This window comes from Nicotiana tabacum, chromosome 21 (genome assembly GCF_000715075.1).
Source record: "Nicotiana tabacum cultivar K326 chromosome 21, ASM71507v2, whole genome shotgun sequence".
In the NCBI taxonomy this organism is placed as follows: Eukaryota; Viridiplantae; Streptophyta; class Magnoliopsida; order Solanales; family Solanaceae; genus Nicotiana; species Nicotiana tabacum.
Genome location: NC_134100.1, coordinates 75,652,363 through 75,676,903, shown reverse-complemented (window position 1 = coordinate 75,676,903; position 24,541 = coordinate 75,652,363). Strand labels below are relative to the sequence as shown.

Genomic DNA, 24,541 nt, shown 5'->3' with positions numbered 1-24,541 from the left:
GATTGCTAAGTTTTATGGTAAAAACAAAATACAATTCGGTTTTGACTTAGCAGAGATGATACCAATAATAATTACTAAGAAGAATACTTAAATACTTTAATACCAAATGGCCTTCTACCGTACATGTTTGTTGTCAAGATCATATCAATCTTTTACTCTTTGAAAATAAAATTATGGTGAATAAAATTATAATTAAGATTAAATATTCAAAACAAGAGATGAACTAATATTTAGTCATTAAACATACACATGGAAATTTAGATTTGTTGAATAGCTTATGTAATAGTACACATATGGTATATAGAAGTTTTGACAATAACGTCATACATGCAGAACTTATGATACTGGTCAATGTGCTTCTAAGTATGTGTTTATCCCCAAATTCAATTTTCGTCTTCCGAAACTAAAGAATATCCTTTTAAATTTGTGTGAAAATAAGTTTCAATGTGTTTATGTTTTGTAGTTATAATAAACAAAGCACAAGGACAAACATACTAAATATTGAACTATATTTATCACAATATGTTTTCTTACACGAAAAACTATATGTTGTACTTTTAAGAGAGATATCAATATCAACAACAAGGGTTCTGGTTATGCAGAGTAACCAAAGCACTAGAAGGAAACATATATAAAAAAAACACAGTCTATAAAGAAGTGTTCGGTAAGATACCATCACATTAGATACCTTTAAACTACAAAATACATAATTATCTACTTAACATGACTAAAATTGATCATTTATGTAAGTTCTGATGATATACTTTCATTTTGAATTCACGTATTATGTTAATGTAACAATATTTTTCGGCATTTAGATGATTGTTGTAGTATTATATAAATTTTTTCTCAGTAATTAAATTTTATTGTTTCTTCATATATTCAAATATTTAAACCATCATGTGTCATTTTTAACGTGCAACGCTCGTTTATAGATACTAGTAAATAAAAATACTCAAAGCGTTATTTGATACCATTTCTACTTTATTTCAAGAAGATGAAATTAAATGGTCTTCAAATATTTAACGAACTTTTTGTGTTAGATTTCACGAGACAGTGAAAAGTAAAAAGAAATTAGCGGAAGTTCACGTTTAGAGGTATAATTTTTTATAATTTCTGCTATTTTTAATTTATTTTTAAAGTTTGGTGTAACTTTTAAGATGTGAACTTTTCTATTTTTGGTACTTTTTTGTGTCTAGTGTAATGTTTTATGTTTTTTTAAGATTTGATGATGGAACTTTCTTAGTAGACGTTTGGACATAAAAATTGTACTTTTTGAAAAAAAGTAGTATTTGGAGTTGAGTTAAAAAATGATATTGGGAATTTGAAATTATATTTGAACATGTATTTCACTTGAAAAAATATTGCAGTTTGTGAGTGGAAAAAACGATTTTCTGAAAATTTTGAAAAAGTGATGTTAAAACTTACAAATTTTTTTGGACAAACACATTTTTGATTTTTTTTTTTTTTTAAAAAAGAGGAAAAATTTTGTATGGACAAACGGGGTCTTAGTTAGGGGTGGGCATATTTCGGTCCGAACCGAAAAAACCGACCGAACCGAAAATATTTTTATTTCGGTTTCGGTTTTTCGGTTTTTCGGTCGGTTTCGGTTTAAAATTTTAGTTTTTCGGTTATTAATTTATTTGGTTCGGTTAACCGAAAAATCGAATTATTAGCAAACCAACAAATTTTCGGTTGGTTTCAGTCTAATTTACCGAAATTTTGAAACAAAATCAACAAATTCGTTAGTCCAATTATTACATAGAGAAAGCCCAATATGATAATATTCAAACCGAAAACTGAATCGAAATAAATCGAACCGAAATTAGAAACCGAACTGAACCGAAGTTATTTCAGTTCAGTTTCGGTTACTACTTTTACAAAATCGAAAACCAAATAACCGAACCGAATTTCTTAAAACCGAACTGAACCGACCGAACGCCCACCCCTAGTCTCAATGTTCCACGTTAAAAAAAATTCATTGTTTTCATCAAATCAAACGAACATAAATTGTTAAATATTTGACAGAGACTAAGGGTTCGTTTGGTATGAAGGAAAATATTTTTTCAATTTTCTCATGTTTGGTTGGATTAGATATTTTGGAAAACATTTCTTCCAATTAACGTTTTCCCTATCAAGAGAAGGAAAAATAAGTATTTTCTTTTCATGATGTAGAAAAACTATTTTCTTTCATTTCAACAAAATGAGTACTTTGTTTTCATGTCGAAGAAAGTGTACTTTCTTTTTCAACCAAAAAAAGTATTTTTTTTAGTTATGAAGCACAAATTTTAACGTTGTTTTTGCATAAAAGAGTAAAGCAACACGTTAGTTTATTTGGGTTTGTATAACTTTTAAAAGAATAATTAAATTCTTAAAAAAATAGAATCCTGAAAACGTTGAGTATTTGGGGGGGGGGAGGGGGGGAGGGGAGGGAGCACAGAAAACATGGGGATTTGAGGGAAGGGGAGTGAGGAGAATAACATAAAAAATTATTTTTCTAAAAAATATTTTCTACTCTCTAACCAAACATCAAAAAATATTTTTCAATTTTTTTTTTCACTCACCAAAAAAAAATAAGTGTTAAAGTCACTCATTTTCCAGAAAAATATTTTCGAGAAAAACATTTTCCATAGAAAATATTTTGCTTCGTACCAAACACATCCTAAAAGTGTTCACTTTTGGCAAACCTAAAAGAATAAAACTGCTTAAAAAACTACTTAAATCTAACCTCAAACATAAGAGACTATTTTTGTCATTTTCCCCCAAAAATTGAGCAACCATTTTGTTTGAATATTTAGGTAAAGTAAAGTGATGTTTGTTTAACAAAATAAGAGTTAAGTATATCAGAAATTACCCAAAAAAGAATGTATGCTTGTGAAACTTTCTTTGCAGTATGAAACATCTCCATCCTCTGTTCTTTTGTCCAACTTGAATTAGTAACTTTTATTTAAACGTTTGACATTACACATCTTTTGCATTTGCTTCTACTTTCATTCCATAGCTCCTCTCCCCCAGCGCTCCACCGGAAAATTCACAGCAATTTTTCCCAGCTAGCATCACGCATTCGGCGTTCACTTTCTAATTACCAATGTCAACTAAACAACTCTACCGGAAAATTCACCGTTTATGCAGTTTCCAATCCATATTTATATTAACAAACAAAGCAGCGCCTCCCTTTCCCGTCCCAGTACAAAACTATCATCGCCAAACGCACACAAACTCCGACGAATTCGCTGCAAATGCTTCTGAGGAGAACTGCGCGTTGAAAGTGCAGACCCTTCTCAAGATTGAAGCAAATAAATCAGTGAGTGACATATTTCAATCCCTTAACCAATGCAATTTTACACTATCCGAAGATTTCATTCTTGACGTGCTTAAACGGCACCGTTCTGATTGGAAACCAGCTTTTACCTTCTTCAAATGGGTATTAGCAGGTGGGTATTCACCAAAGACTGGATCTTTCAATGAAATTCTTGATATACTTGGGCGAATGAGGCGTTTTGATGAACTCAACCAAGTGCTTGATGAAATGTCTAAGAGAGGAAATTTGGTTAATGAAAGAACTTATGGCATTGTGATTAATAGATATGCTGCAGCCCATAAAGTTGAAGATGCAATAGAGTTTTTCTATAAGAGGAAAGATTTGGGTTTGGAGCTTGATCTTATTGCTTTTCAGACGCTTCTCGTTTGTTTGTGTCGATTCAAGCATGTTGAAGCTGCTGAATTCTTGTTTCACAATAAGAAAAATGAGTTCAAGCATGATATAAAGATGCGTAATATCATTCTGAATGGATGGTGTGTTTTGGGGAGTTTACGTGAGGCAAAGAGGTTTTGGAATGATATAGTGACTTCAAGGTGTAAGCCGGATAAGTTTACGTATGGAATATTCATCAATTCGCTATGCAAATCAGGGAAAATAAGCACTGCGGTGAAGTTGTTTCAGACAATGTGGGAAAAAGGGTGTAAGCCGGATGTGGCAATTTGCAATTGTATTATTGATGGATTGTGTTTCAAGAAGAGAATTCCTGAAGCTTTGGATATTTTCCGGGAAATGAATGAGAGAGATTGTTTGCCTGATGCCGCCACTTATAATTCGTTGATTAAGCATTTATGTAAGATTAGGCGGATGGATAAGGTTTATGAGCTTTTAGACGAGATGGAAACTAAGGGAGAGGGTTGTTTGCCAAATGCTAGAACCTATGGTTACTTGTTGAATTCCGCCAAGACGCCTGAGGAAGCTATTGGGATTTTGGAAAGGATGAATAAAAATGGATGTAAAATGCTTGGAGATACCTATAATTTGCTGTTAAGGTTGTTTATGAGCTGGGATAATCAAGAAAGAGTAAAGAGTACATGGGATGAGATGGAGAGGAGTGGACTAGGACCCGATCAACGATCGTATACAATTATGATTCATGGTCTTTTTGAAGGGGGAAGATTAGAGGATGCTTTGTGTTATTTCAATGAGATGATTTCAAAGAATATGGTGCCAGAGCCAAGGACAAATTTGTTAGTGGATGCCATGAACATCAAGCTAAAGGAGAAAAGAAAAGAGTTGGAGAAGAAGGAAATGACAAAAAAGGGAAGGAGGAATGAGAATACTAGGTAAGGCCTGCTCCACTAATTATGTTATTTTTGCTTGACGTACTATTGGCTTGCATTAGAATGATGAGAAAGGCACTTAACATTTTCTATGGAAATGTTAGCAAATCAAGATCAACTAGGGGCTTTGATCACTGCATGTTGATGCAAACATGTTATCAGCAAACAATTAACTGGATGGTGATAATTTGGAGTGCACATTTTGTGTGTAACAAGTTTCCTGCACTCTCATTTAGGTACCCCTTACAAACAAACTTGGAGATATAAAAACTTGATAACATTATTTCTCCAATCTTTTCATATTATAATTTATAGCCAATGCTGGTCTTCAATTTGGAAGTTATATTCTTTGAGAAACTGCTCCGCAAGTTTTACCTGCCCGAAGTCACTGAATAATGACCTGTGGTTCACTTGTCCCCCTTTCTACTCGTTAATTGTGGAGGAAGCAGAATAAGCAATCTTGTCTCACCTTACATGATTCGTGGTCATAACAACAGTGGAAGATAAGATGACAGATTGTATCATCTCAATGAGATGACATGTAAGGAGATTGGTGCTTGGAGCAAGGACAAAATTCTGGAGGATGCTGTAAGAAATTTATGGGACAATGAAAGAGGTTTAGGAAACAGAAGAATGAGAAGTTGAATAAGAATGAAAAAGGGTAGGTGATCCGTGAACGGTGCACTAGAGCTAGTTTTCTACGATATCCTGTTTGTTTCATAAGAATGTAACCGTCGATTAAGAATCTTTGAGGCATCTCTTTTGATGTATTTTCTAAAGCGAAAAGCGTCATCAGCTTATTATATGCGGTGCCACAAATATTGCCCTTCGGTTTTGTTTCAAACACTGGATTAGATAGTTGGCTTCACTATCTATAAAACAAGTTCCATTTCAAGGAATATTCTCATCTTTAATCTTTATCCACTGAAGGCATCAGCTTACCGCCCTACATCCTGTAGCAATTGTTCTAACTAGACTTCTCTGCTTACTTTGGTAAGTCTGCATTGAGTTGGTGAGTGCGTAAATCTCACTACAACTTCTAAAAAACCCTGTTGAGTGTTACTAATCAGCTAAAACATTATGATGACCTCTAATCAATTTTGAGAGCACATTCTTTGTTTTTGACACTACTGTGTATAAGCACATTCTGCTCGTATGTAGCAGTGTCACCAAAACATCAATACGACAACAAGTATATCTGGAAAGGATGCATTACTCTCCACATGTCCCCTTCTCTTTTTTTTGGTTCACCACTCTTCTGTTTCTTCTATCCAACATTTTATGGGAAAAAATGTCTAGCTGAAACATGTTCAAGTGTCTTTAACAAATAAAATCGCATTGCTGATTTCCGTGCTACAGAAGAGGACAATGATTGCACAAACAAGTTGATATAAAATATAAAAATGTGAAATAATTCATCATACTCTAGGTAGCTGATTACTCAAGTCACTGCTTTACATTCAACAAGGAAAAGGCTAAACTGTTGCTGCAGAAGCAGGTTCAGCGGCTGGAGATGGTACATACCAGCCATGATAGATCTCAACTGCTTTCTTTCTTCTTGCAAGCCGTGATTTCCTTCTTGCTCCAGTGTTCCTGTGAAGCGTTCCTACTTTGACTGCTTTATCAATTACTGAATATGCCTCTGCTATCAGCTTCTCGATGGTAAGAACTTCCTCTGGCTGTCCAATTCTTCCAAAACCTGTAATAGGAAAACACTACCTTAAATATGCAGGTATGCAAGTTGCCATATAGCTTTAACTTTTCGGCAAAGTAATAGTTAGTCTTTCTGGAAAATGTTCACTTTTGATCCTAAAAACTATTAAGTGGTAACAGTAGAACACATTATGGGACATCCCAAATATATGAGATAAGACATTAGCTTCACGCGGAGATATGGAACATAGCTTCATAGGGGGACTTGCACCTTAAAAAGTCATTACTTACTAGCAATGGTTTTTTCTTTGTTTCCTAAAATTTCCAGTATATGCTGTGCTCTCATTTTAGTTTTGTCACCGCTCGATTGATATTTACAGCGTCCCACCAAGTTAATCAACCCATCTTGACCCAATAAACTTTGGACAGGATTGAATTATCATCCATTTATTGATTCAACTCATTTTGACTCATTCAAGTTTGGCCAATATGCTTACGCGAGACAACTTCAAAGGGAAAAAGATGAATATGGTCGTGCAGAAATTTTTTGAGAACAATGAAAAATTAATGCACAAGTTGGAAAATCAGTGGGACATGCAATAGGTGACAATTGAAACAGAATTAAGCTCAATCAAACTAAGTTTATCAGGAAATCAGTAATTAGGATTGCAATATACCTTCTTCATCCGAGTTTTGACCTCAGATTTTCGAGCTTTGTTGTAAATTCGCCTCTTCTCAGCTTGGCGTGCTCTTTTGGCAGCTGAATCTGCTTTTTTCGTTGGAGCAGCTTCGCAAACAATGGAACGACGTGACGGCCTTTGCAGATGAGTCAGCGAAACAAACCCTGAAAATTTACCAATTTGTAAATCATAAGGAGCCCTTAATTAAAGCGAATGGTTGTTGTATATGAACTGATCTGAGTACCTTTGGAAAATAGATTGACCGAAGTGTTAGCAGAAAAGCTTAGGGGCTTGAAAGCAGCAGCATTTGGATTTGGGTGAGAGGGATTGAGAGAAAGGGTTTTGAATTTTCCAGTTAAGCTCCAACAAGAAGAAGATATGGAAGCTCCCGCCATCTCTCTTGCTTTCTACTTCTCTTCCTCCCTCTAGAACTAGAATGGAAAATCCTCATCAGAAGTTGAGCAACTTCCTATTTCATCTTATCTGCTTAGCCTGTTTGTTTTGATGTTTACAAATTACAAATGGGCTTGTCTGTTATGGATAAGGCTGCCTCCTTTCCTTTAATAGAGAATACGCAGGCTTTGTCTAGTAGGCCCAATAATTAAGTGATGTCCAACTTTTATGTACTCATATTATTTGTTTATTAGTCTGTTTGAAAAAAGAAACATATTTTTATATTTTTTTGAAATTTTCTAGTCACACAAATGATATGGAATATTTAATGCCACAAGTTTCAAATGTTTTATGACCACACTATTATTGTGGTATATTAAGGCCACAAGTTTTAAAAATCTTCCCTTTTTTCTTAAATTTAATGTCAAGTCAAACCACGACAAATCTATATCTATATATTATATTAAAAGCACAAAGACCCTTAGCGTAATGCCGTTCGTCATTTTTATCCTTCGTTAAGAGCACTCTAAGTAGGATAAAAATGTAAATACAAATAAAAAATTAAGTTTATAGCAAAAAACAAAATATCGTAGGAGAAAAGGAAAAAAAGAAGTATATAAGTGGGAAACTTTCCCAAAAAAAATAGACATCCCATACGAAGAGGGACTGTCGTAGGTTAAGAAAAGGAAATTAAATAATTATAGGATATTATAATAGGAAACTTATTATATATTCTCCCTATGAAAGAGAAGTCAAAATTGCACTGGTTCAAAAGGAAAAAGGAATAAAAATATAGGTGTGAAACTTATTACTATTTAGTATGCAATTAAAGAGGTCAAAAACTCTTTATTCTTCATGAACACTATTATGGTTGGCTAATGCATTCATCAACCTAATCTTTAGAATAAGAAAAAAGTGAATTAATATTAAATTTTAGAATTATTCCAGTGTTCTACGCCAAATGTAATATTGTTTGTACCTATTATCAAACGATTTATTTGCCATCAGTTCGTCGGTGATGAAGTTAAGAGTGATCCTTCTCCGGTGCTACTTCAATTTGAGTATTTGGAGCAAGAGCAAACATGGTATGAAAACTAAGTAACTGAGTATTGTTTTATTGTACGATTATAGTTCTTTTTTGCTTATTTTAACATATACTTAATATTAACAGTTTATGACATGCCCAAGATTTCTACGAAGAAATTTCTCAAGAAGTTTAGAAGTTATACGTTGAGGTAAGATTCCTCTTTTGTATCTTGTAAAAAATATTTTTACATTAGATAAAATAATAATTTAAGTTATTTTATCTAATATGTAGAAATAGTCATTTAACTATTTCTCTAATATTTAGAATAATCAAATAATTATTACTCTAATATTAGAATTTCGATATAAAATCCAGTACTTTCAATTTCCGTCCAATTTTAGGGCTCCTTCATATCAACCATTTAGATTTAGCAGTTTTAGGTGTCTTCTTTTAATGTTTACGAGTATTAGTTTAGTAGTCCTTGTTTTTCTTTTCTTTGCTTATGAGACATTACTTTCTTTTTCGTTTTTTCAAGTTTAGGAGTTCTTTTCTAAGGTTTATGAGTATTTTTGTAAACAATAAGATAATTATTTAATTATTTCTCTAATATTTTAAAATTTTAAAATAAATTAAAGTTTTGGTTATTAAACCATGTTTGGGAGTAATCTCAAAATTCATTAATTCCAAAATTTCTAAAATTTAAGTATCAAGCTTAACTAATAAAATATTTTAATTTTAAGAATATAAAAGTAAGAAATTGGTTGGTAATATGTCTTTGAATTAACTAATTTGCAAAAATGAAAATAAAAAAAATTACCTTTTTTGAAATTTTCATAAAAATCCGTTTATAATATAGTATTAAAAGTTAAATTGGTAAAAATGCAAACTTTATGCAATATGGGTGAAACAATATAAGACAAAAAAAATGATACTAAGTGACTTGTCATTTTTTAATATATTCATTTTAATAAATGATAATTTCTTATTTTTTTAATATATTAAATTATTTATTGTAAAATATTACCTTAATGTAGTCATTTTAAAACTCTCTGCATGTTCTTTAGTGATTGACGCTAGGCACATATTTTAAAACTTAATTTACATGTTCTTTTTATACATATATTTTATTGATTGATGCTAGGCACACGTGCAACACACGTATGCTAAGATAAAGACTTAATTTATTTTAATTCTATCTCCCCGTAGTATTTATTTATATCTATCTATCTATCTATCTATCTATCTATCTATCTATATTTATATTAAAAGCACAAATTCTCTTAGTGAAATGTCGTTCGCCATTTTTACCTTTTAAAGTTTGATTTCATACTAGACAAAATAGCTATTTAATTATTTTTTTAATATTTAGGAATAACCATTTAATTATTTTCCTAATATTTAGATCTTCGAAATCAACATTTTTTAGTGTATTAAATTCTTCCTTATTTAAATTATATAATATCACAAATTTGTAAAGGAAAAAAAATATAATGAGAGTCCTTTCCCGATCTAATTTTAGCATGTTAACATTTCGAGCACTTCCATTCCTCTTAGTTTTAGGAATCGTTGTCGTTTCTCTCAACTAAACTTGTGACTTAAACATTTGTCATCATGATTCCAAGTAATTGTGTAGCTTATATATTATGGTAGCTAATTCTATGGTTTTATTATCTGGTCAAGTATAAATCCAAACACATAACTACTTATTTATTAAATTAGTTTCAGCACTTAAAAGTATCTATATATCTATATAAAAGTGGGAAATAGAAAAGTGATGTGGCACCTCTCTCAAGCCAAGAAACAAATTTATCTTTTTTCTCCTTTTTTTTTAATTTTTATCATTATTCTATCTTCATAACTCTCACCTCATTATCTTCCTAACCAATATTTTTAATAATCTCAATAACTCTTTTGCTTTTCATATTCATAACTCCCAAATATTTAATATGTAAATTTATGACAATTTATCTCATTATTTTACATTTTTCCTTCAACTATCTTATATTCTGCTTATGATGATTTGATCTATCTCTATGTTAAAGATTGTAGTGGGAAAAAAAATTATACTAAGATGTGGTATAATTTCTATTCTTTATTTTTTGTTTAAGGTAAATGTAAGAAGATATTCCATACATGTGTGAATCTTAAGAAGAATGTTTAAGAGGAAGTGTCAAATAATGAGGTGAAGATCGAAATAAAGCGTATTTCACAATTCTCATTAATGGTCTTTGATTTTGTCATCTTTAGGTTTATGTTGTATAAGTTGAAGTAATGATTTTTTTTAAATAATACATAGAGATTTTGATATCTGTTTTTTGTTGTATATATTTATACTCTACAATTGCAATAACTTTGAGTTGTGATTTTCTCCGATGTCGAAATGAGATTTTAATGTTTTTTTTCTGTTATATATAGATTTATCATTTTTATAAATATATTTTTCTATTTGTTCTTAATTTTTTTTTGCCTCTATTTCTTTTCTTCAATGAACTATGACATTGACAATTTGTAGTTAACATATAATATAACCTAATTAATTAAGAAATCGCATATAATAATCGGTTATTACCGATCAAAATTTTTAATACTATGAATGAGGTAGGCTTTCAGTAGTTTAAAAATCACTAGACAACGAGTTATTACCTTTATGAAATAAAGTATTTTTTATTTTTGGGTTATACTACCGATGATTGAAAACTTAGTGAAGTTCATAATCAGCTTGCAAACTGTAACGGCCCAACTTGTCGTTTTGAGTAATTACTCTCCTTTCTACTATTTGAAATCTTGAATAACTTTATATGATGTATTATGACGTGTGTGAATTGTCGGTTTTGATTTTCAGGTGTTTCGGGATTAGTTCGGAAGAATGAATTTCATGTTGGAAGCTTAAATGAAAAATGTTGACCGAAGTTTGACTTTTGTGCAAACAACTCCGAAATGGAGTTGTGATAGTTCCAATAGCTCCGTATGATAATTTTAGACTTAGGAGTATGTTCGAAAAATTACTTGAAAGTCAGTAGTTAAATTAGGCTTGAAATGACTAAAATAAAAATTTAAGTTAGGAAGTTTGACCTGGGAGTTGACCTTTTTGATATCGGGGTCGGAATCCGATTCTGAAAATTGGAATAGGTCCATTATGTCATTTATGACTTATGTGCAAAATTTGAAGTCAATCGGACTTGATTTGCTATGTTTCGACATCGAACCTAGGATGTTTCGACGTCACTTCTTCGAGTATTATAGTATCACATTAAGAAAATGATATCCATATTCAGTTCTTATTGAAGCATTAGATCCGTATTGAAATTATGGATCCATAGCAAAAAGAATCGTCGAATTCGGACATCATATGAGAGAGTTATGCCCATTTCCGTGTCGAAAATAATTTTCCATTGCCGCCAGCACCAAGGGCAGCGTGGGGCGCTTGAAATTGTTGGGGTACTGGATACTGCGCCACAGGCAGCGCCCCACGCTCCTGTGGCACTCGAAAACAACAGAGGGTCTATAAAACGGGGTTCTTGCCATTTTTACTCATTTTTGAGTTTATGGAGCTTGATTTAGGCCATTTCTGGGCGATTTTGACGGAAAAATATTGGGGTAAGTGTTTCTTATCCTATATTGATTATATTTTATAATTTCATATTCATTTACATCATGAATCCGTGAATTTATGGAAGAAAAATTAGATTTTTATAAAATCTTCAAAAAATATAAAATGAAGGTTTGAAGGTCAATCTGATGTCGGAATTCGATAGTTTTTGTATGGTTGAACTCGTATCGGAACGAATGTTCAGATTTCATGAGTTTTCTGCGATTTGAGATGTGGGTCCCACTGTTAATTTTTGAATTAATTTCGGGGTTTTATTGTGAAATTTAGCATTTTCATATGGAATTGATTCTTATACCTCGTGTTGATTGTATCGAATTATTTTGACTAAGATTCGAGGCGTTTGGAGGCTGAATCATGAGAAAAAGTTTTATTGGAATAAAGAATTTGCTCGAATTGAGGTAAGTAACTCTTCTAATCTTGGAGCTGAGTTTTTTAAACCTGAATTATACATGTTATGTGTTTGGTATTGAGGTGACGCGCATGCTAGGTGACGGGCGTGTGGGCGTACACCGTGTGAACTATGATTCCGTTATTCCTGTGGTACTGTGTAGTTACCTGAACTTATCTGAAATCATGGAAATCTCTACGTACTAGAGCTATTGAGCTGAGAATCATGTTAAAATCATGTTGAGGCTATATGCCAGTATTATTGAGACCCACAGAGGTCATATTGTTGTTGAATTTGTTTAAATTGAAGTTTTAAAACTCAGTCATGTTCATTCATTTCATATTATCTCTCAGTCTCTGTTGCTATTTATTGATTCATCATAGCATCATTTTGGGCTGATTTTCATGACATTGTGAGCCCAAGAGACTGGAGAGATTGATGACTGAGTGAGGCCGAGGGCCTGATTGTGAGGATGATTATGGGATCGAACTGCACGCCGCAACATGATATTGACTTTATATATATTATTATTTATGGGATCGGGCCGCACGCCATAGCATGAGTGACTGATTTATGTCATGATTGGCTTGTTATAACGCTTGGACTGAAGGAGTTTCTCCGGAGTCTGTACATACCCCTAGTGAGCGCAGGTACCTACTGAGTGCGAGTTCTAAGTGCGAGTGCCGAGCGCGAGTGCCGAGCGCGAGTGCCGAGTGACTGTGAGGCATGAGTGACTGTGAGGATTGAGTGACTGTGAGGATGGAGTGACTGAGAGGATTGAGTGACTGAGAGAATTGAGTGACTGGAAGGATTTAGTGAAATGATACTCTGAGAGTATGCATATGGTTTTATCATTGAGGTGCATCGCATTGACATGCACACTTGACATACATGCATAGAGATGTATTTTTCTCATGTTGTATAGTATCACGTCATTCATGACTTCTCACACATATTGGCATATGGGCATATTGATGCATTTTCCATTGGCTATGTGGAAAGAAAATGAAACATCTTATTTATTGTTGAAAGGAATTTTGGAAAAATTAATGTTTCAAACTTACTCATATTTTTGGAAACTTCGGTAAAATACTTGAGTTTTCACTGATACACTTGAAAGGCAAAGGTATTTTCAGAAATCATGATTAAGTTGAGCATGTTATTGTTAGATTATTACTTGTGATGCTTTAAATTATATGGTTATGAAATGTTGTTGGCTATTGGTGTTGGACCCTGACTTGTGTTCCAGCGCGTCACTACTTTCAACCTAAGGTTAGGTTTATTACTTAGTGAGTACATGGGGTCGGTTATACTTATACTATACTTCTGCACCTTGCATGCAGATATTGGATGTTGATGTTGCTGTGATCGATGGGAGCTGGATTTGAAGATGTACCTGTGTTCCGGTCATAACTGCCTCTTGTTCATGGTAGCCTTAGATTTATAAGAATCTGTTTGTGTATACTTCGAATAGATGATGTATTTATTTCATACCAGTTTTTAAATTCTAATCTTAGAAGATCATGATTTGTACTACCACTCCTTGGGGAGTGTATTATAGTCAGTTAATTATTAATTGAATCAGATTGTGTGTATTTGGCTTACCTAGTGGGTGAGGTTAGGTGCCATCACGACTAGTTGAATTTTGGGTCGTGACAAGTTGGTATCAGAGCTCTAGGTTCATAGGTTCTACAAGTCATGAGCAAGTGTCTAGTAGAGGCTTGCGGATCGATATGATGACGTCCATACTTATCTTCGAGAGGCTACAAGGCATTTAGGATAATTTCGCATCTTTCTTTCCTTATCGTGCAGAATTGATTCATCTTGAAAAATAACTCTTTGAATTCCTTCCACGTATTCGTGTGCGCATGTGAGCGCTCGGCATCTGCTGTGCATCGCCGGCTTGTGATTCCATGAACGATATTTGAGATGTGTATTATGTGTTCTGGTGATGGTAATCTGGAGGACTTGAGGCCAGATTTAGACCGCAACTTAGGCTCGGTAGCTTCAATTGTGTGAACTTATACATTTGAACTCATATGTCCAGTAGTGTCCCTGTGAGTGGAATTTGTGGCTTAATGAGCGGTTGAATAGCTATATGATGAGCATGATGTGACTACAGAATGTGTCTAGTTGGTTTGAATATGACGGGATGAGTTTGTTTGGGATGTGAAAAGGACTATTGGGTGCTTAATTTCTATCTTGATGTGACTTATAGTCTCGGGTTATGAGTGTGTTGAAGGGTCTTTTACGTTGTGAAATTGGGGATAAATTAAATTCTCATGTCTTGATAATGAGTTTGGACTCAGAAAGATTAAGTGATTGCGTAGAAATTGTGGATGCGAAAGGGTATAGCAACATGCCAATTTGAGACTAAGCAGGTGGGTTATCTCCTGCGGAGTAATCTACGTTGGTGTATTCCTTATAATGTTGTGTGGGGAGTTTCTTTTCTAACATCAGGGTATATGTATTGAGATTCGAGTTTGGATTGGTTGAGAAAGTTGACTTGACCATCACAAGGATGAAGGCGAGCTTAGTAGATGATTTAAGGTATTTTATGATTTGCGTTACCTGAGCTTGTGAAGAGTTTTCGTTGAAATGACTACAGTATTATGATAGTAATAGAGTTTGGATATTGTGAGTTATGGAATGTTTTGTTCTATGGCTTTGAGCCAAGTGGGAGAGCCTTCTATTGGCGATTTAATTTCATGGTTATGTGTTGTACTGGTTTCGGTTAGAGGCATACATGTGAATCGGTTATGACTTGTAGAGATTGAGATCGAGGATGACTCGAGTAAAGAAATTCCTGGATACAGGTTACATTACACTTTATGAGTATATGAAAATCACGAAATGCGTTGAGTTGTTATTCGTGACGGATGTAGTGTGCACGCTGTATGAATTTGCTCGGTTGCGTTAAGGCATGGTTACTTCTTTGGAGTGTTGTTGTGCTAATTGAGCATAGGCAGTTCGGCCCGTTTGAGCGGTGAAATTGAGATTTGAGGAGAGTGGATGACTCTCGAGTAAGTTCTAATGGGTTCAAGATTTATATATGGCAATCGAGAATTTTTTCGGATTTGTGTATGGATTGAATCTGAGATGTATATTTAATGGTGTCGGACTTGCGGTAATTCTGTATGACTATGGATTCTACAGTCCAGCATAAGAAAGGTAAAAGAACAATTTTAAATTCACATAAGGTATTTTTAGAGTGGGCGTTTCGGTTGTGGTACTTATGGGGGTGCTTAAGAACAATACAGTAACTTGTGGGCCTTAGGACGATGTGATTTTATGTTAGGATGTCTTGTAGTGAGCTTTGGGTAAGGATTGTGGAGTTCTAACAAGGAGAAGTGTCAACTTGAGGATAATTCGAAGAAACTCGGAGAAAATAGAACGACTGGTAGTAGTCTAGACCAGTATGGTAATGGCATGATCGACTCTTTGGTTACCTACGATGTGATGCGGCTCTACAAATGTTTTGGTGACAATTTTCTTGGGTTTGGTGACATGTGTGGCTTGGTCGAGTTAGGGAGATTCAGCTTTAATAGCTTGGTTATGTGAAAATGGATTTCAAAGCATTCTTGATGGTTTCTACCATGGTTATAACCAGATATTTTCTACCGATGTGGAGAACGTGTTGTGTATTATGGTTTCCTCATAGAAGGAAGCAATAGAGAGGTTTCTAACTAACCGGGTATGTAATTTGCTGGTGACTCAGAGTTCATAATGAGATTCTTGTGCTTGTCACATAATGGCATGGTAGATGTGGTGTGTTGTGTGGGGTTAAGATTTACATGTACAAGGTGGCAGTTTAGTCCTGAAGGGAAGGTCACAAATTTTGGACATAATGGCCAATTGTAGATATTTAGAGGAATGTCATAACTGCCCAGTAATCCTTGAGAAGGGTGCGCATTTCAGAAGGCGCATTGTGTTTTGACTTACGGATGTTCATCGGTATTTCGGTACTCGCCTGGTTGATAGATTGCTGATACCCAAATTATTTCTATGTGGCACAAAAGAATTATGGAAATATTTCTGGTGGGATGATCGTGCGTGAAAGATGTGTTAGTCATTCGAATACTAGAGTTGGGATCAGTTATGATGATTCATGTGTCGTATGAATTTGGAGACTAGAGTTCTCAAAAGCATATTATTTCAGGGTTGTGACCTATTTGAGGTGAGTATTTTATTTAAACTCAGTAGAGGCACTAGTTGAGTTAATTATTTGTGATAGCTACGCGCTATGAGTGTGCATATATGTGAGGTTTGAGCCCATATATGGGCATCGGGGCAAGTATTCATACTCAGAAGAATGCTTAGGCTATGATATGCGTAGAGTTGACTGTTAAGCAAAAAGTTATAACGTTTCTCGTATTCGTACAATTGTGGAGAACTATCTAGGCTACACTTGAGGTTACAAGAGGCTAATTCCCTGAATAAATGGGGTAGTTACTATTTCTGCGTTAAATTGCCAATTTGAAGTGTGATAGCAGACTTTGCACATGCTTACACTATAGCGTGCTATTTATACCAGTCCAGGAGCATGAGAATCCTATTTCATTATCATATATACAAGTGTACTTGTTTAATTGCTCATGTATGATATGCTAGGACTGGAGGCCTGTGACCATGCTGGGCATTCATATTATTGGCACGTGAGTTGTTCGTGCCGTGTGTGGAAATTTTATATCTTTGATAATTTATCGGATTTCATTGCTTTCCTTCCTCTATGATAAAAAACAAATTACATGAGCATCGTATTTGAGAAATTGTGTACATGCGCCTACGGTTATCCTCTTCACGAAATTTGAGGAGTTGGTTGTAAATATTAGGTTGTGGTGGTTCTAGCTGAACTTGCGAAACAATTCTCTTCATTGAGATATTTTCCATTTTTGGGTGCACAGATTGCACAATTTTTGGCTTGAGATATATTTGTGTGGCGTGTATATGGAGTAGTTGTGTTTAATAATATAAGGTCATTGGACCTAGAATGGGTACTATCAGGTTTGATTACAGTATATTTGGAAGGATAATATTAAAAGTCGGCTTAGCAAGTGATTATGGTTCTGGTTGGGGCGAGAGAGCTCCATGATTTGTTGATCTGATAAGGGGTCATGAGATTCCGCTTGTTTCTTTCATTATCAGCAATATACGAAAATTTTGGAACGAGGTTTTGTTTGTTATAGGGTTTTATACTAGTACCCGGTTATTTTTTGCGTAGTTACTGTGATCGGGAATGGTGCTGCGAGTATGTGAGTTGTGTGGTATGTTATGTGATTATATCTGGGGTTATGGTTATGGCTTGATACAACTTGTTCAAACTTATACAATGTGTAGATGTGAGATTCGGGCCTTGAAACGAAATGTTTGGATATTGGAAATTGGATTCCAAGGTTAATGGACTAAGACTAAATTAGTTAATTTCAGTTATGTGGTGTTGTCAGGCCTATATGGTATAGGGTGACGTGGGATCACCCACGGTTATGTGCGTGATAAGATGGAATAGTGATTTGATGGCTTGGAAAACAACTCTTGGCACGTTCGAGGACGAACATATGTTAAAGTAGGGGAGAATGTAACGACCCAACTTGTCGTTTTGAGTAATTACTCTCCTTTCTACTATTTGAAGTCTTGAATAGCTTTATATGATGTATTATGACATGTGTGAATCGTCGGTTTTGATTTTCAGGTGTTTCGGGATTAGTTCGGAAGAATGAATTTCATGTTGGAAGTTTAAATGAAAAGGGTTGACCGGAGTTTGCTTTTTGTACAAACAACTCCGGAATGGAGTTGTGATAGTTCCAATAGCTCCGTATGGTAATTTTGGACTTAGGAGTATGTTCGAAAAATTACTTGGAAGTCAGTAGTTAAATTAGGCTTGAAATGGCTAAAATAGAAATTTAAGTTTGAAAGTTTGACCAGGGAGTTGACCTTTTTGATATCGGGGTCGGAATCCGATTCTGGAAATTGAAATATGTCCATTATGTCATTTATGACTTATGTGCAAAATTTGAAGTCAATCGGACTTGATTTGCTATGTTTCAGCATCGAACCTAAGATGTCTCGACGTCACTTCTTCGGGTATTATGGTATCACATTAAGAAATTGAGCTCCATATTCAGTTCTGATTGAAGCATTAGATCCGTATTGAAATTATGGATCCATAGCAAAAAGAATCGTCGAATTCGGACATCGTATGAGAGAGTTATGCCTATTTCCGTGTCGGAAACGATTTTCCATTGCCGCTAGCGCCCAGGGTAGCGTGGGGCGCTAGCCCTGGCGCTTGGAATTGTTGGGGTACTGGAAACTGCACCACAGGAAGCGCCCCACGCTACCTGTGCGCTCAAAAACAATAGAGGGTCTATAAAACGGGGTTCTTGCCATTTTTACTCATTTTTGAGTTTATGGAGCTCGGTTTAGGCGATTTTTGGCGATTTTTACGGAAAAACATTGGGGTAAGTGTTCCTTATCCTATATTGATTATATTTCATGATTCCATATTCATTTACATTATGAATCCGTGAATTTCTGGAAGATAAATCATATTTTTATAAAATCTTCCAAAAATGTAAAATGAAGATTTTAAGGTCAATCCGATGTCGGAATTGGATAATTTCTGTATGGTTGAACTCGTATCGGAACCGTATTCGGATTTTGTGAGTTTTTTCGTGATTTGAGATGTGGGTCCCACTGTTAATTTTTGAATTAATTTTGGATTTTTATTGTGGAATTTTGCATTTTCATATGGAATTGATTCATATACCTCGTGTTGATTGTATCGAATTATTTTGACTAAGATTCGAGGCGTTCGGAGGCCGAATCATGAGGAAAAGTTTATTGGAATAAAGAATTTGCTCGAATTGAGGTAAGTAACTCTTCTAATCTTGGAGCTAAGGGTATAAACCCTGAATTATACATGTTATGTGTTTGGTGTTGAGATGACGCACATGCTAAGTGACGGGCGTGTGGGCCTGCACCGTGTGAACAGTGATTCCGTTATTCCTGTGGTACTGTGTAGTTACCTGAACTTATCTGAAATCATGGAAATCTCTACGTACTAGAGCTATTGAGCTGAGAATCATGTTAAAATCATATATGCCAGTATCATTGAGACCCACAAAAGTCATATTGTTGTTGAATTTGTTTAAATTGAAGTTTTAAAACTCAATCATGTTCATTCATTTCATATTATCTCTCAGTCTCTGTTGCTATTTATTGATTTATCATATCATCATTTTGGGCTGATTTTCATGACATTGTGTGTCCAAGAGACTGGAGAGATTGATGATTGAGTGAGGCCGAGGGCCTGATTATGAGGATGATTATGGGATCGGGCTGCACGCCAAAGAAAAACTTTTTGGATTTATATATATATATATATATATATATATATATATATATATATATATATATATATATATATATATATATATATATATATATATTATTTATGGGATCGGGATGCACGCCGCAACATGAGTGACTGATTTATGCCATGATTGGCTTGTTATAGCACTAGGGCTGAAGGAGCCCCTCCGGAGTCTGTACACACCCCGAGTGAACGCAGGTATCTATTGAGTACGAGTGCCGAGTGCGAGTGCCGAGTAACTTGGGAGGATTGAGTGACTTTGAGGCATGAGTGACTGTAAGGATTGAGTGACTGTGAGGACTGAGTGACTGGGAGGACTGAGTGACTGAGAGAATTGAGTGACTGGGAGGACTGAGTGAAATGATACTCTGAGAGTATGCATATGGTTTTATCATTGAGGTGAATCGCATTGATATGCACACTTGACAAACATGCATAAAGATGCATTTTTCTCATGCTGTACGGTATCACGTCATACATGACTTCTCACACATATTGGCATATGGGCATATTGATGCATTTTCCATTGGCTATGTGGAAAAAAAATGAAACATCTTATCTATTGTTGAAAGGAATTTTGAAAAAATTAATGTTTCAAACTTACTCATATTTTTGGCAACTTCGGTAAAAGACTTGAGTTTTCACTAATACACTTGAAAAGCAAAGTGTAACGACCCGGCCGGTCATTGTGAGTATTACAACCCCGTTTCCCCATTTACTTCTCAAATTGGACTTTACAGTTGTTGTGTGACTTGCCGGGGCAATTGGTTCGGGTCTAGTGAGATTTTGGAATGAATTGGAAGATCTAGTTCCAAGGTTTAAAGCTTAAGTTAAAATAGTAACCGGATGTCGACTTATGTGTAAACGACTTCGGAATTTAATTCTGATGATTCCAACAGCTCCGTATGGTGATTTTGGACTTAGGAGCGTGTCCGGAAAATTATTTGGAGGTCCGTAGTGGAATTAGGCTTGAAATGCCGAAAGTTAAATTTTTGGGAAGGTTGACCAGGGTTTCACTTTTTGATATCGAGGTCGGAATCATATTTTTGAAATTGGAACAGCTTTGTTATTCCATTTATGACTTGTACGCAAAATTTGAGTTCATTCCGGATTGATTTGCTATGTTTCGGCATTGAACCTAGAATGTTCGATGTCGATTCTTCAAGAATATGTGGTATCACATTAAACAAATGAGCTCCAAATTCAGTTTTAATTGAAGTATTAGATCCGTATTAAAATTATGGAACCATAGCAAAAAGAATCGTTGAATTCGGACATCGTATGAGAGAGTTATGCCTATTTCCGTGTCTGGAATATTTTTTCCGTCGCCGCGAGCGCCCAGGGTAGCGTGGGGCGCTAGCCCTGGCGCTGGGAATTTTGGGATGCTGGAAACTGAGCCACATGCAGCGCCCCATGCTACCTGTGACGCCCGAAACAACTGAGGGTCTATAAAATGGGGTTCTTGCTATTTTTACTCATTTTTGAGTTTATGGAGATCGATTTAGGCGATTCTTGGGCGATTTTCACGGGAAAACATTGGGGTAAGTGTTCCTTATCCTCTATTGATTATATTTCATGATTCCGTATTTATTTACATCATGAATCCGTGAATTTATGGAAGAAAAATCAGATTTTTATAAAATCTTTCAAAAATATAAAATGAAGATTTGAAGGTTAATCCGATGTCGGAATTTGATAATTTTTGTATGGTTGGACTCGTATCGGAACGGGTGTTAGGATTTTGTAATTTTTGTCGGGTTCCGATACGTGGGCCCCACATACGATTTTTGAGCTAAATTTCGGATTTTTATGGAAAATTAGCATTTTCATATGGAATTGATTCCTATACCTCGTGTTGATTGTACCAAATTATTTTGACTAAGATTCGAGGCGTTCAGAGGCCGAATCACAAGGAAAAGGTTTATTGGAATAAAGAATTTGCTTGGATTGAGGTAAGTAACTCTTCTAATCTTGGAGTTGAGGGTATGAACCCTGAATATATGTATTTTGTGAATTGTTGGGAGGTGACGCACATGCTAGGTGACGGGCGTGTGGGCGTGCACTATAGAAATTGTGACATAATTGTTTATGTGGAATTTTATAGTTAAATAACCTTGGTATTTTCCATGCGGTTTTATGTGTTAAAGAAATTGAGCTGAAAAGCATATTACAAATCATGTTGAGGCTATGTGCCAGTATTATTGGGACCCACAGAGGTCATATTGCTGTGAATTATTGTGTTAAATTGAAAAGTCATACTCAGTCATATTCATTTCATTGTATATCATAACTCAGTTTTATGACTCTATTTTGATGCATATAAATGTTTTGGGCCGAATGCTCTGTTTTATTGAAATGCCCGAGTGGCTTGATTTCTGAGGATGAGTGTGGATCGGGGCTGCCCGCCTGCAGCATACTTATGACTGAGTGAGGCCGAGGGCGTGATTGGTGAGGATGAGTGTGGATCGGGGCTTCCCGCCTGCAGCATACTTTATTATTATCGCACGTGAGTTGTCCGTCCAGATTATAGCGCTTGGGCTGAAGGAGCCCTACCGGATTCTGTACACACCCCTAGTGAGCGCAGGTACCTACTAAGTACGAGTGTTGAGTGCCGAGTGTTGAGTGAATGGGAGGCATGAGTGATTGTGATGTATGCCCGAGTGGCAAGAGTGATTGTGAGGTATGCCCGAGTGGCAAAAGTGATTGTGAGGTATGCCCGAGTGACACGAGTGACTGTGAGGTTTGCCCGAGGGGCTGTATATGAGTGATGTTCTGCCCGAGGGGCTGTTTATGATTTTATCATTGAGTTGCATCGCATTGGCATGCACACATGACATACAGGCATAGAGATGTATTTTTCCTCATGCTGTACAACATCACATAATTCATGATTTCTCACATATTTTTTGACAGATGGGCATAGTGATGCATTTGTTTTACACGGGTTATCCGGAAGGAAAATGAAATATATTATGTATTATTGAGAATATTTTTGGAAAAATTTATTATTTTCAAACTATTCATATTATTGGAAACTTCGGCAAACAATTTGGGTTTTTACTGATGTATTTGAAAGAAAGAACTACTATTTTTGAAATCATTATCTGGCTGAGTATTTTATCTCTGAGTTATTTCTGGTATTATTTGCTTTATGTTGTTATGGATTGTTGTGTACTATTGGTTGTGGACCCGACTTTGGTAGAAGCTCGTCACTACTTTCAACCTACGACTAGGTTTGTTACTTACTCAGTACATGGGGTCGGTTGTACTAATACTACACTTCTGCATATTGCATGCAGATGTTGGCTGTTGTTGTTGCTGTGCTCGATGGTTGCGGGACTTGAAGATGTACCTGCATTCCTGTTGTAGCTGCCTCTTGTTCAGGGTAGCCTTAGATTTATAAAAGCTCTGTTTATGTATTATTCAAACAGACTATGTATTTATTTCATTTCCGCTTTGTATACTCTATTCTTAGAGGCTCATGATTTGTACTACCAGTTCTTGGGGAGATGTATCGGTTTTAGATATTTTCTTTTAATTAATTTCATTGGAATTGGATAGTTGGAAATTGACTTACCTAACGGGTTGGGTTAGGTGCCATCACAACTAGTGGGTTTTTGGGTCGTGACGAGGTGGTATCAGAGCTCTAGGTTCATAGGTTCTACAAGTCATGAGCAAGTGTCTAGTAGAGTCTTGCGGATCAGTATGATGATGTCCATACTTATCTTCGAGAGGCTACAAAGCATTTAGGATAATTTCCCATCTTTCTTTCCTTATCGTGCAGAATTGATTCAGCTTGAAATATAACTCTTTGAATTCCTTCCACGTATTCGTATGCGCACATGAGCGCTCGGTATCAGCTGTGCATCGCCGGCTTGTGATTCTTTGAATGAGGTTCGAGGTGTGTATTCTGTGTTTTGGTGATGGGCCAGTCTGGAGGACTTGAGGCCATGGTTAGACCGTAGCTTAGGCTCGGTAGCTTCAGTTGTAACATGTACATTTGGACTCATATGTCCGGTAATATCCCTATGAGTGAAAGTTGTGGGTCGATGAGCGGCGAAATGGCTTTGTGATGAGTATGATGTAAATGCGGGATGTGTTAAGACGATTTGAATATGACGAGAAGTATTTCCTTGAAATGTAAAGGAAAGTCCATTGGGTGCTTGATTTTCGAATTGATGTGGCGTACAGTCTCCAGTATGAATGTTTTGAAGGATCTTTTATATTGTTAAACTTTTGGGGTAAATTAAATTCTCATGCCTAGGTAATGAGTTGGACACAGATTGACTAAGTAATTGCATAGTAATTGTGACTGCGAAAAAGATATAACAAGATACCAGATTGAAGCTAAGCAGGTAGATTATCCCCTGCGGAGTAATCTATGTAGGAGTATTTCTTATGATGTGAGTGGAGAGTTTCTTTTCTGCCGACGGGGTGTGTGGGTGGAGATTTGAATCTGAATCTGGTTGAGAAAGTTGACTTGTGTGTTAAGAGGATGAATACGAGCTTAGCGGATGATTGAGGTATTTTTATGGTTGGGATTGTTTGAACTTGGGAAGAAGTTTTGTTGGACTGACTGTGGCATTATGGCAGTAAGAGAGTATTGGTATTGTGAGTTATGGAATGTTTTAATCTATGGATTTGAGCCAAGTGGGGGAGTCTGCTATTGACCATTTGATTTCATGGTTAGCTGTTAAATTTTAATTTTGGTCAGAGGCATACTTGTGGGTTAGCTATGGCTTGCAGAAGTAGAGATCGAGGATGACTTAAATAAGGAAATTCCTGGTTAAGGATTTATATTTCACGTATGAGTAAATGA

General features: G+C 35.4%; 2 protein-coding genes across 2 annotated transcripts; one reads left to right on the top strand and one right to left on the bottom strand.

Moving 5' to 3' along the window:
• Window positions 1-2,957: 2,957 nt before the first annotated feature.
• Window positions 2,958-4,750, top strand: LOC107805833 (putative pentatricopeptide repeat-containing protein At3g15200). The gene has a single exon (XM_016629923.2). The coding sequence runs from the start codon at window positions 3,089-3,091 to the stop codon at window positions 4,607-4,609; it is 1,521 nt and encodes a 506-aa protein (XP_016485409.1). The 5' UTR covers window positions 2,958-3,088; the 3' UTR covers window positions 4,610-4,750.
• A 1,221-nt stretch (window positions 4,751-5,971) lies between these two features.
• Window positions 5,972-7,439, bottom strand: LOC107805834 (small ribosomal subunit protein bS20c). The gene is made up of 3 exons (XM_016629924.2): window positions 7,180-7,439; window positions 6,933-7,099; window positions 5,972-6,301 (listed from the first exon to the last, which is right to left on the bottom strand). Exons 1-3 carry the CDS (start codon window positions 7,328-7,330, stop codon window positions 6,251-6,253), a joined length of 369 nt encoding a protein of 122 aa, XP_016485410.1. The 5' UTR covers window positions 7,331-7,439; the 3' UTR covers window positions 5,972-6,250.
• Between the last annotated feature and the right edge of the window lie 17,102 nt (window positions 7,440-24,541).